Here is a 12,571-nt window from a genome sequence, read left to right on the forward strand (position 1 = left end):
GGTCATTCAAGGCGGTTAAAATTACTAATTTACCCTTAAAATTTTCGTTTGTTCGGGCAGATCTTCGGCCGTTGGATTGAGTTGGTCAAGGGCTGAGATTGGTTCTCAGTTCTCATCTTAAGGGGTGGTTCTCACCGGATCCCGATTCTATATATATATATATATATATATATATATATAAGGGGCGTGTCGACGGTAGCTTTTGAGGTAGCGGGTAGCGTTTTGACCTATTCAAGACGCTACTTGTAAAATTTGTGAGTGTTTGACAAGGTAACGGTTTAGGTAGCGGTTAGCAGTAGAGGTATTGGTTAGGTAGCTTTTGTCAAACATTAAAATTAGTAGCTCTTAAGGTAGCAGGTAGCGTTTAACAAATTAGCGCGTCTCTTGTGTGACCAACCACCACTAGTGGAAAAACAGTCATTTGCGTCGCTCATTTAAGCACATTTGGGTCGCACATTGGTGCGACGCAACTGGCTGCGACGCAAATGAAAAAAGTCATTTGTGTCGCACATTTGGGCGACGCAAATAAGAGTCATTTGCGTCGCAGATTAGCTAATCTGCGACGCAAATGACTTTTATTTTAACATGCCGAAAAGTCATTTGCGTCGCGGTTTAACTAAACTGCGACGCAAATGACTTTTCAATATGTTAAAATAAAAGTCATTTGCGTCGCAGATTAGCTAAAGTGCGACACAAATGACTTTTCATCATGATAAAAAAAAAAGTCATTTGCGTCGCAGTTGTAGCTAATCTGCGACGCAAAATGACTTTTGGATATTCTAAAAAAAAGGAGCTGCTGATTTTATTTAATCCATAGATTAAATAAAATAAGCAGCTTTCAATACTAGTATATTCAGAGCATAAAAATAAAAGTAAACTAGGTGAAAATTTCGGCAATGTTTCCTTTGTAATTTGACCCTCCCCGATACCGGAAATGTTATAATACAAAATGTGAAAGTCTTAGTTTTATTTCCTCTAGCTCACACTAACAATATACAAATTAACATTCAATTTCAACAATAAGTCCACTATGAAAAAGTCCACTACGAATGCATGGAGAAGCCAATATTTCTCCATCTACTACCTCACTTCTTGATGCCCTTAAAGGTTTCACACGAGGCTCTGCCTCGAAATATGAATAGATGTCTTCATCCTGATAAAACATTAAAACAATGGAAAATTATGAAAATTATGGACTTTCACCTGTAATTAACACACAAACCACCTTGGAAAGTAAAGCAATTATCACTTTATACTGAAATATTAAGGATTTTTTGCCAAAAAGGACCTTTTATAAACGGTTTTTTGCGAGAAAGGACCTTTTATGACGAAATTGGTGAAATGGGACCTAAAACATAAAATTTTTTGTTGATTGGGACCTTTTACCGGTTTTTTGGAGTTGACCCAAGATTCAGGCAACGACTTTGACACGTGGCAACCGGAGAGTGCCACGAGTCCATTTAATGATTAAAAAAAAATTTGCCCAAAAAAAAAAAGCCTAAAAAAAAAAATTCGATATTTTTTTTTTTGTGGCCCCAAATCGAATTTCTTTTTTTATGCCCCAATTTTGCGAAGAACCCTAATTTTTTCGACGCAAAATTAGAACAATTGAGGGGGGAAACTAGCAAACCTCATTCGTGTGGCTATGAATAACAATTCGTGGTAGACAATTTCAGTGACGAACTTTAAGGCAATTGGGATTTTGGAGGGAGAATTGGAGCAAAAAAAATCGATTTGGGGCAAAAAAAAAATATCGATTTGGGGCAAAAAAATCAATTTCGATTTGGGGTAAAAAAAAAATCGATTTGGGGCAAAAAAAAAAAAAAAAATCGATAATTTTTTTTTTTGGGGGGGATTTTTTTTTTTTTAATCATTAAATGGACACGTGGCCTTCTCCGGTTGCCACGTGTCAAAGTCGTTGCCGGAATCTTGGGTCAACTCCAAGAAACCGGTAAAAAGTCCAAATCAACAAAAAAAATTATGTATTAGGTCCCATTTCACCAATTTCGTCATAAAAGGTCCTTTCTCACAAAAAAACGTTTATAAAAGGTCCTTTTTGGCAAAAAAACCAAATATTAAACTAAAATATATTATCACTAAAAGCTAACGTGTATCTAATAAATCTGAAACGTAGCATCGCCGAGCAGGTTATGCATATACTCAATTAAGTACATTAATCTAACACGAGTCTTGTCTGTAAAGGGACATCTAATGATCCAACAGTTAAGCTAAGATCATATCACTTAATTCTAGACAAGAGTAACTGATATATTAAGTTTGGATACCTGCAGCACATCTTGTTCGGGAGAAGAAGATAGAACGGTTGAAAGAAAGCTCAATGCAATTCCGTGCGACATTAAATGCTTCTTTTGTGTCTTCTTCTGAGAAGCTTTGTACTGGAATATCAGGCTGTGCAAGAGGTGCATTCACATCTGCTTCAAGGACAGAGCAAGGAGGGGTAAAAACAGGTGCCAAACTCTCATCATCACGTCCTGGGAATCGGATTCCTCTCGATCTCAAGCTCTATTAAGTTAAAGAATTAAAGAATAACACGTTAGAAAGATGAAAAAAGGATACCAAAATATCTGCTCATTCCAAATAACATTTACTTGATAAATTACCAGTAAGCAAAAGATGGAAATATACGAGTACAAAAAATTATCATTCTGGTCATCTCAAAAAAAGAAGGAAGATGAATATGCATCTTATAAAATAGACATACCTTATATGTTTCTTCAAATACAGGCAAGTATCTGAGTTCGTTTGAAGATTCCCCCCGGGATTCAATTAACATAAGTGCCTTGTTCCTGTTCATAATCACAGTTTGAGGGTCATCAATCAACTTCACCATCTCATCAAGAACCCTCTCAGACGCCACCTTAGAGAAGTCTTTTTCGCAGTTCTTAACAACAGTTTCGAGCAACACCATAGACAAATACTGAACCCTATGGGTCTTTAACATAATCCGCTTCTTTTTCCCTCGAATCAAGTCAATACTATTGACTCTCTCTTGATTAACCATGTCACATATCTCCAGATTCGTGGCCCAATCTGGCTCCTCGAGGGTCTCTACAGTGGCCTCCTCAACAATCTTATCCGTCTGATTCAGCCCTTGGAATAATTCCTTCATCTTGTCACCCATCGATCTCACACCAGCACTCATTTTCTTACCAACCTCAATCCCACCGATCTTTAGGCGCTCACCCAATGAGGTGACTTTATCCATCAAGTTATCACTCATCTTCACAAACCCCTCTAGTTCAAAATTATAACCCAAAACACACCACTGGTTATTCTACAAGCAGCGACGACAGACCTAAATTGTGCAAAACAAACCAGCAAATTTGAAACAAACTTATTTCAGATTTTCAGTTGAATTCAAAGCACAACAATCACACAATCCAATAGAAAATTTAAAAGAAGCTTATAACTCGTCAAACACGTTAGAATCTTGAATCAGTCTAAAATACAAGGGTTGATTATACCCTAAAAAACATAAATGACAACAAAGGACCAAACTACATTCTTCAAGATACATATGGATCACTGATATAACTTCATGATAGTTCTGATTATACTCTACTCAAGCCTCTTGTCATTCACAGTTAGTGTGAGATATATAGACATACGCATGGGAAAACACAATACAAGAATTTACAGCAGCACAAAAATATGCTAATGAAATGGAGATGTTTCCCATCCAAACAGCTAACCCAAACAAAAATGCATATACAAGGCAATAGAATAACTAGTACTACGTATATAAAAAGAGCAGTTCAAAGTTATTTAACAAACAACTCGGAATAAAATTAATTCCCCCTCATGCGGGTACAGGTGAATTGCAGGTGAAACAGGTTACGTAATATTGGCAAGGTGACTAAATTCGGATCATAAACAAGTATTACTTATGTTTTTCTACGCTCTACTTTCGGGCTTCATATGTGTTTATAAGTTATACTAGCTAGGAAATGGAGAAATATGAATCTGCTTTCTTTTCAATATGAAAATATTTTCCATTTAAGAGAAAGTTATTTTTCTTCTTATTCAACCTCTACTCAACAAAACTCTCACAAGGAATCACAAGATTCACAACCATAGTTTTTCCACATTCCTCAATATTCACAGATCAGAACCACAATATCATATCAGAAACTTAATATTGATTCCACAAAAGGCATGACAAAATTAAGGCTAATAATAACTACAAGTAGGAAACAATATCATATGGAGACCTAACTATGAGGAATTCAGGGGAAATGAAGCTAGAAGGGAGAAAGTAAGATAGAGTTACCTGTATGACACTATGAGCAGAAAACCTTGACCTACTGCTGTGGAAACTGACATCAACCTTCTCCCACGGAACCCAAGATAAACCTGTCACCAGTTCCTCTACAAGTAACCAGCCCAAAGTAAAAGATGAACAAAACAAGTACTATCAAACAACAAAATACATTTGGTTCATGAACGTACCTTCTATTTTGTCACATCTACTATCTTCTTCTGATGCAACCTCATTTGGTTCCCGTGCTTCACGAAGCTCCTCGTAGACTATATGAGGGTATTTCTTCATTTGGGTTCGCACGACCAAAATTGTTCTCCTAAAAAATGGATGCAATATATAAATTGAATGGTTAGAAGCAGGCTGACATAACTGCTTTCAACAGAGCAGTGTAGGAGAAACCCAAAAAATATATGAAAATTAATTTGCAAAATTAAAGGAGAAGCATGACATTTTCTAAAAATTCACGTAGCATCAACCAGATAGTACAAAAGACAATTAGTCAAGCGAAAAAATTCCAAAATGTTTACAACATTTGATAACTAACATAATATATGAATGTTCTAATGGTAGGATAACAGCTCAACTCCACTCGACCACTCAAACATAACAACGTATAGCATCATCCTCAAACATAACAACGTGTACGTCGCATAAACATACTTTATTAGCTACCCAGGGAAATATATATGTAGTGCTGATGTTGGATAGAAGGATAGTTCAAATATTTATTAAGTGAATATTTGTAATTAAATATAGAAGGATGCCATATTATCAGGCAATCAAGAAATCAAATTACATTCATCATTCTCGAATAGAAAATGAAGATGACTAGAGAGGAAATTTAAAACATAAAAGAAATGGATAAGATACCCTGTGAAAAAACACAATATGTGGAGTCCCAAACTGTCAATAAATTAGATTAAGCCATATTGACCCCAATTCCCAACACTATACAACCAATATAGTGAATCAAGAAGCTCAAGGGATTCTTTCAAATTCTAACAGAAACAATTTGATGAGAATGTGTTAATCTCTTCAAAGGCGCAGACAAACCACAAATATGGTACCACATGGCATACAATAGAAACACCAGGCTAACGGTCTTTGAAATCCCACCCACAAAACAATGTCTCAGTAGAATTAGTATCAAAGGCACAACACAATGACCATTAGCAACTTAGATCCACCACAGAAACTCAGAAATCTCAATATCACAACAAAAAATCACAGAGAAAACATAATCATATACCACAATACATCGACACGAACATTTCAGATCAAGAATAACGATTTCCGTCCAAAACATTAGCATTTCAATAATATAAATCGACACAAACTATAAAAAACCCCAAATTGTTAACAACATTTGATAACTAACATAACCCTAAATTTATAAGAACCAGGACCTCAAATTAAGCAAAGTCGTCTTCTCCAGCTAGATTTAGTTTTACACGCAATTTACTCAAAACCCCAAATATCAAAACCCTAATTCGTTCCATCTAATAATTGGAAAAATTAGCCTAAATTTCCTGCACAATAAACTTACTAGGCTCAACTAATTAAAGGAAATTCAATTTAATGAACAATCAAAACAGGAGAATTAAAGTAAACCAACCTTGAGAAAGAAAAGAGGAGTAACAGAAGATTTGGTCGGCCAGAAGGGAGGACGACAACCGCAGTACCTATGGTAGAGGCGAGTAGGTGGTAGCGGCGGCGAGAAGCGGGATCTACCGGCGAGCAGAGTAGTGCGGTGGATGGTATGGTGAGAGGAGGCTTTGAACTGCACAGAACCCTTTCATACTTGCGTCACGGAGCTGAGCCTTTTCCCGACCTTGACCACGAGCACTAAGATGGAGGAGGAGGGTGAACGCGGCAGGGTGGAGGAAGAACATACGACAGTGAGAAGAGGAGGAGGGTGAACGACGGTGAGAGCTGAGGGTGAGCGATGGAGGAGTTTTGTTTTAGGGTTTTATCTCGATTTAGGGTGAACGCCGCAGTAATGAGAGTTTTAGGAGTTGAGTCATTGCGTCGCACATTTCTAAATCTGCGACCCAAATTTAAATTCATTGCGTCGCAGGTTTGTAAATCTGCGACGCAGATGACTGTATAATGCTTGGAACAGTCATTTGCGTCGCAGATTTATAGAACTGTGACGCAATGACAATTTTTTAGACTAAAATTTTTCAATTGTGTCACGAATTTATAAGTGCGACGCAAATTCAGTGATGCAAATAAACATTTTTCCACTAGTGCACACCATGAACTTGATGGTGTGACGCGCGCGCTCAACTTCTCGCTCGCAACTACTATGCAGAAGGTTATTAAGTGGTGTTACTTGACTTTCTATGCTGGTGTTACTTATACATTGTATTCGTCTTTACTTTTATTGTTTTATTGCAATTTCTTGAATTTTGTGTTAGAGGTTCCTAGTATAGTCACGTGTTACTTGACTTTCTATGTTGGTGTTACGTAAACATTGCATTCGTTGTTACTTCCCTTGTTCCATTACAGGTTCTTCAATTTAATGTTAGAAGTTCCTTGTATAGACCGGTGTTACTTATTTTCTATGTTGATGTTACTTTTAGGTTCTGTTGACCAACACGCTTGACTTATTTATAAGTGTGAACATATTACAACATCAACACAGTTCACACTTGCCACACCATCAAGTTGATGGTGTGGCTTGTCACATATAAGACTTTATGTGACCAATTTTATAGTAAAGTTTTAAATAATATTCTAGCTTTTATTTTATTTTATAATATCAACCGATATTTTTATTAAACACTCATATTAGTTACCCGCTACGTTGACAACTAACCGTTATCCGCTACTTTTCACCGCTACTATTCACCACTACCCACTCTCTAACCGCTATCAGCTACCCGCTACCCAACCATTAACATTATACCACTAATTTTGCGGACATGGACTAGATAACATCCTACAAGGTCCTAAGTTCTTATAAGTTCACATAAGTTCACATAAATTAAGTTTAAATAAATGAGTACGCAACTACGCAATTAAGTAGTTTGACATGGACTATAACCCGCGGAAAGGTGAGAGATTATGCGAGCATAATAAGAAGTGTATAATTCCTGGACTGTATCCTATTTGTTCGGTTTAGTAGAAGCAGTGATATGTGGAGGAAAGTGAAGAACACCAAACTTCAATGGCTCCTCTCTCTCTTTGTTTGAAGCCATTGACATCTTCCCCCCTCAATTTCTCACTCTCTCCAAACCTCAAAATCCCAGAAAATTACAGTAATAATAGTAACAGTATTAATGTCAGAGGCGGAGAATTAAAGCCCATAATTATCACCGGCAACCCTCCTACTTTCGTCTCCGCTCCTGATCGCCGTATTATCGCTGGTTTGATTCTTTTTTATATTTTTATTCAGCTACTTCTTCGGTTAATTATGGTTCAATTTATGAGAAAATTCTTTGCTTTTTATGTGTGATTACTGATTAGAAGTACTATGTTATGTTCATGGGAGCAAGTGGGTTTGATTTTTTTTTTTTTTTTTTTTTTTTATTGTTGAGTTGCAATTTATGGGAAAATTTTGAGCTTTTAAGATGAATACATGTGATTATTTAATTATAAAAATTGTGATGAAAATTGAAATTAGACTATGATCAAATTGAGGGAAAAATTGGAAGAAGGATTTGCTATTTTGCATTTGGGTTTGCAATTAGCATTCTCAAGAATGATTTTCATATTTTGCATTGGTTACTATATTTGCTCATGTTGAAAGCTGCTCAATTCATCACCGTGATAAACTAATTTGCATATCGTTATTCATTCAATTGGATATATATGTTCAACAACTTTGGTTGTGTATTTAATTGTATTTGTATCATCAATTTTTGAACTGAGGGGCGACTAAATTTGGATTGTGTATTCAAAATTATGATGTGCTTGTTTTGTTTGTCTTGATGATTAATTCAATTGTATCGTTGTATGACTGACTATAATGGCTTCATACTAATGATGTGATATGATTTTGCTGAAATATTCCATATAGTTAGGGTATACCAATAATAACATCCTCTCCCCACCGTTCAACTTAAAATAAGCACATCTCAAAACATCTAATAATACGTTATCACAAGTTTTAAGTCCTTTTGTGATTATTATTTCTAGTGGGAGTGGTAAGTTTCAAGTTCTAATAATAAATCTTGTGAGATGTGTAGTGGGCGATTTGCATGGAGATTTGTCTAAGGCAAGATGGGCGCTCAACATGGCAGGAGTCTTGAGTTCAGATGGTCGAGACATTTGGACTGGTGGCGAGACGGTATGTCCTGTCCTGTCCTGTCCTTATAAGAGATATTTTCATGGTAGATGGATAATCTTGATGAGCTGAAATATGGGGATATCAACCTGTTATACAGTATTTTTCTAGATGCTTATTGTACAATAAACACTTTGTACCTGTGTTCTAGTTGCAAGGATATTATCACTCTCTAGTCTGTAGTCTCTATGGCTAATTTATGTTGTTTCCAGCATTGTGATCAAGACTAGTCCTAGGACCTATGTTTTTAAGATTCAGCTGTCAGCGTTTAGTCTTGACACATCTGTCTTGTAGTTACACTCTAAGTCGAGCATTATTTTATAAAATTCTCCATCTTTTTGGCACAAAATGATGTGATAAGTATCCATACCTATGTTAGAGTACGTATTAAGTACTTGACATAGGTGCAAGAGGTGAAATGAAAGTAACATTGCTTCGGACATCATATATATATGCTATTGCCTATGGTTGTAGAATAGACTTGTTGATTATTGTCAGAGGAAGCCAATTAGCATTTGTGGTGGTAGAGAAATGCCTTACCAAATCTGACCCAAATGAAGGTGTAGACAACTAGACATGAGCTTTGTGCTCCAAATTGATATTCTTTTATGATATGAATTTTTATGGTCTGAGAAATTGATTTTTTTTCTCTAAATGGATCACTTATACTAGCTTTCTTGGTCATGCATAGGTGTTGGTACAACTTGGAGACATACTTGATCGTGGGGAGGATGAAATAGCAATCTTTTCATTGTTGCGGTCACTGGATATCCAGGCAAGAGTAGAAGGGGGAGCTGTCTTCCAGGTTTGCTGTGAATCATATTTAATAAGACATGGTGATATTCTGGTATTCTGTGAGAATTGAGATCATGAGAAGTCCTATCATCTGTTTAAACCAACCTTTGATGACCTCATACACCTCTTATTGTTCTTGGTCATCTTTTTACAAAAGTTTAGATGATTTCCCAGCTTCCTTCTTTTTCCTGCTCTGGAGTTGCCTTGTTAAAGGTTTAAATTGTGCATAAATTATTTTCTTCCATACTTTTTTTTATTGAAACCCTTTTCTTTCCCCTGAAATAGGTTAATGGAAATCATGAAACCATGAACGTAGAAGGTGATTATAGATATGTTGATTCAGGGGGATTTGACGAGTGCACAGATTTCCTGGATTACCTGAACGAGTGTAATCACAACTGGGAAAAAGCTTTCATTGAATGGATTGCTGTCTCAGAGAGGTGGAAAGATCGTAGAAAATCCCAAAATTATTTTGATCCTTGGAATCTGGTGAAGGTATTTTGACTAACTTTTCTGCCTGATATTCTAGATCTGCGCTGCCTTTGTTATTCTGTCTCGGGCTTGTGATCTTTGCCGAGTCTGGAATTCTGATGAAGTTTAACCAGGCAGTCCCGCTCTGATTCTGCTGAAATGAGGAAACTTATGTAGATACTTGAGTGTCCTAATACAATGCTAAATGCAGGCTATTGTTGATGCTATGTTTTTGACGATACTCTTGTAATACATGTATTAGGACAGAGGCAGAGGGGAGTTCTTGCCCGGTCAGTCCTCCTTCAACCAGGAGGTCGACTTGCTCGTGAATTAGCACGGCATCCAATTGTACTTAAAGTTAATGATTGGATCTTTTGTCATGGCGGACTTCTTCCTCATCACGGTACTATGAACATTGTGTAAAATGCTTTTCTTTAGGCTAGTTTAATTATGAAAATTTCTGAATTTGGCCCTCAGTCATCTTATAAGAATTTTGATATTTCCATAGTTGGTTACGGCATAGAGAGGATGAACAAAGATGTTTCCCGTTGGATGAATGGTGAACATGGCGATGACACTGCACCTCTTCTCCCTTTCATTGCCACCAGGGGATATGATAGTGTTGTTTGGAACCGCTTATACTCGAGAGATACTTCAGATTTGCCGGACTATCAGATTGACCAGGCAAGCATTTTCTTGATTTACTTTTGTGATGAAAACCTGCTTTTTGTGTCAAGAAAAATGTGGATGCACTCTGGTGAATGCTCCATTCTAATTAACTTGGTTTTGGTTATAAGATACACGGACTTCTCGAGGAAACATTACAAGCTGTAGATGCTAAGGCTATGGTGGTGGGTCATACCCCTCAAACTTCTGGGGTGAATTGGTATGTGCTTAAATTGATAGCTTACAGGCATTACAGGCATACAGCATTCCTTGCATGACTTGTTACTAATAAACTGCGTGGTTAAGATATCTTTCTGAACTCACTTTAAAAAATCTGTAATCTTTTTGGACTTGCAGTGAATACAATTGTAGCATATGGCGCATTGACGTAGGGATGTCTAGTGGAGTTCATGATTCAAGGCCAGAGGTAAATCTTTATCAGGCTTTGCTCCTTTCACCACGAAAAATAAGTGCCAGGACAAATCAATAAGCTTAGATAAGTTAGGCGTTGTTTCTTTTACCATGATTGATTGACAACTAAAGCTTTAAAACTCAATCAAAAGGAGAATTAGTAAACACCGATAATTATGACATTTCAATCCTTTTCTTTATCCCCTTCTTGATTGAATCTTGGGTTGTGGTCAACTTCACCTATAGGTTAAGGTTTATATTTCTTGGTTTGATTTGGTTTGTAAACCATGTTTGTACGTGTTGTTGAATCTTCATGCTATAGATTGTTAATGCTTCTCTTGCCAGGTTTTAGAAATAGACGGCGGCAAAGCAAGAGCAATTAGGAGCCAAGGCGATGCGTCCAATGAATTACAGGTCCTCAGTTACATATAGAACAGAAAAAGGCATGCAGGAAAGCAAGGAGTGATAATTATCCAAGTAATATGTACATGTTGCTAGTTGTGCAACAATGTCGGGACTCGGGATTAGTTTGATTAATTTGGCCAATCTCGTCAAGTCTAAGCCATTGTGTGTGTATATATGTGTCTCTTCTTTAATACTTCACTTATTACATGAAATTGCATTGTCTATTGAGAATAATTGCTTCGGTCCTGTGGAAGATCAGAATATTGTTGTTCATCCGGTGAATTCAGATTATTTTTTTTTTTTTTTGGCATAGGTCTTTATAGATCATTACACACACTGCAGAACAAACAAAATACATAAACTTAAAAGCCAAGAGGATAGTAGGATCTTTTCGTGGCGTTCCTTGATTGTTGAAGTCTTGTTTGTACCACCAAGAAGGTGTTTTCGTGCCAAGACCACTTGTGGCTTTGATTTCTTCGCAAGGCAGAGATTCCTAATTAACATGTAGAACTTGGGAGACAAAGAAAGAAGTGGAAGAAAAGCAATATCACGGGCAATTGGTGAAACCTTCGTTAAAATAATGAATTTTGAAAGCGTCAACCATTGATGTTGACGCTAACCTAAAAGGAGGATTAACACAAGCTAACCTCCAACAACAAACCACAACCAAAATCCCAACGCATTGACCCTCCAAGAAACCAACTACTCCTTCCCTCATCCAAGCAATTAAAACCCAAACTCCAAGCCACCCATGGAGATGAAGTCTTCCTCCACTACCCACACTACTCCTCCAACAGATGAACCCCGTGCTTCAGAGGAGAGGAGGAATTCAACATTTAGAACCTCCCAATACCAACAAACCAACCTTAGAACTACTCTAGTCCTCCAAAACAAACATCCCCACATCAACATAACATAAAACCACAATTTATTACCACTCTTTACAACAATTAGAATTGAACTTTTACCAACAAAATCGAGAAGAAAAAACCTCACAACTACTCCCATCAACTTATACAACCACACCCAAAACATTAAATCAACCAAACAAGCTAACATGATCAGAAGCAACAAGGCTACGAAACCTAGAGGAACGAAAATGGCTAAAACTCCAAAACCTAAACCCTTAACTAACATTTACCTTTACCGTCAAGATTGGGGTGAATCCGACACTACGAGAAGGCGACGATTAGCAACCCTTAACTAACCTTTACCTTTATCGTCAAGATCGGGGTGAATCCGACACTACG

At 36.9% G+C, this 12,571-nt stretch overlaps 2 protein-coding genes across 2 annotated transcripts; one reads left to right on the top strand and one right to left on the bottom strand.

Moving 5' to 3' along the window:
* Positions 1 to 888: 888 nt before the first annotated feature.
* Positions 889 to 6,308, bottom strand: LOC110775451 (TOM1-like protein 1). Its single transcript, XM_021980054.2, has 6 exons — positions 5,898 to 6,308; positions 4,471 to 4,598; positions 4,292 to 4,389; positions 2,723 to 3,316; positions 2,286 to 2,523; positions 889 to 1,153 (listed from the first exon to the last, which is right to left on the bottom strand). Exons 4-6 carry the CDS (start codon positions 3,239 to 3,241, stop codon positions 1,149 to 1,151), a joined length of 762 nt encoding a protein of 253 aa, XP_021835746.1. The 5' UTR covers positions 3,242 to 3,316; positions 4,292 to 4,389; positions 4,471 to 4,598; positions 5,898 to 6,308; the 3' UTR covers positions 889 to 1,148.
* Positions 6,309 to 7,388: 1,080 nt separating this feature from the next.
* Positions 7,389 to 11,594, top strand: LOC110775453 (shewanella-like protein phosphatase 1). The gene is made up of 9 exons (XM_021980058.2): positions 7,389 to 7,653; positions 8,476 to 8,576; positions 9,265 to 9,378; positions 9,654 to 9,863; positions 10,107 to 10,242; positions 10,348 to 10,523; positions 10,637 to 10,725; positions 10,863 to 10,932; positions 11,262 to 11,594. The coding sequence occupies exons 1-9, from the start codon at positions 7,455 to 7,457 to the stop codon at positions 11,346 to 11,348; spliced, it is 1,182 nt and encodes a 393-aa protein (XP_021835750.1). The 5' UTR covers positions 7,389 to 7,454; the 3' UTR covers positions 11,349 to 11,594.
* The last annotated feature ends 977 nt before the right edge of the window (positions 11,595 to 12,571 follow it).

This window comes from Spinacia oleracea, chromosome 6 (assembly GCF_020520425.1).
Source record: "Spinacia oleracea cultivar Varoflay chromosome 6, BTI_SOV_V1, whole genome shotgun sequence".
NCBI classification, from domain to species: Eukaryota; Viridiplantae; Streptophyta; class Magnoliopsida; order Caryophyllales; family Amaranthaceae; genus Spinacia; species Spinacia oleracea.